The sequence below is a fragment of the Trypanosoma equiperdum genome (genome assembly GCF_001457755.1).
Source record: "Trypanosoma equiperdum strain OVI genome assembly, contig: ctg_1989, whole genome shotgun sequence".
Taxonomy (NCBI): domain Eukaryota; phylum Euglenozoa; class Kinetoplastea; order Trypanosomatida; family Trypanosomatidae; genus Trypanosoma; species Trypanosoma equiperdum.
In genome coordinates, this window is record NW_027124047.1 from 2,761 (window position 1) to 3,312 (window position 552).

At 37.5% G+C, this 552-nt stretch overlaps 1 pseudogene across 1 annotated transcript in view; it reads right to left on the minus strand.

Annotated features, from left to right (window-relative positions):
• Window positions 1-328: 328 nt before the first annotated feature.
• The window catches only part of TEOVI_000747100:pseudogene, a 461-nt pseudogene continuing 237 nt past the window's right edge, over window positions 329-552 (minus strand). The window contains 2 exon segments of the mRNA in view: window positions 329-355; window positions 357-552. The exon segment at window positions 357-552 is cut by the window's right edge and continues 11 nt beyond it. Of these exon segments, the coding sequence occupies window positions 329-355; window positions 357-552 (223 nt within the window).

Consider the following 552-nt stretch of genomic DNA (forward strand, 5'->3'; position numbering starts at 1 on the left):
GTTATCATTCTGATCATCCCTATTTGCTAAATACGTCGGATAAACTAGATTTGTTCACTAAATTCCCCTCCTCCACCTTTTTACACCGAGTACAATTTTTCACAATTTAGTTTCTTCCGCTAGCCAATTTGTTGCACAGAAAAATAAATAAATTCAGCCTTTGCAGACTCTCCACTAAAGGTAAAAAAATAGAATCCTTCCTCATAATCCAATCCAACCAGCCCTCTCCTCAACACAAATATCTGTCCAACATCTTTTTCTTGAATGGCACTTCAAATCATTAAAGGCTTGTAAATACTCTGGTCCGAACACCATTCCTCGCTTCCTTTCAATAACTCTTCAAATTCGTGTTCAGATTTCTTAAATGGCTACACTCTCGTTATTAATCCACGCCCACTAAGATAAGGTTTACCACTTGAAGGAAATTTCAGTAAATACGGTGGCTTCTTATCCTCCTCTTTCCTGTGGCCAACATTAAAAAGCCAATAACATCTCTCTACATGCTCCTTGTAAGTAACATCCTAACGAAAGTTCTCTTCATTTTCTGCAGTA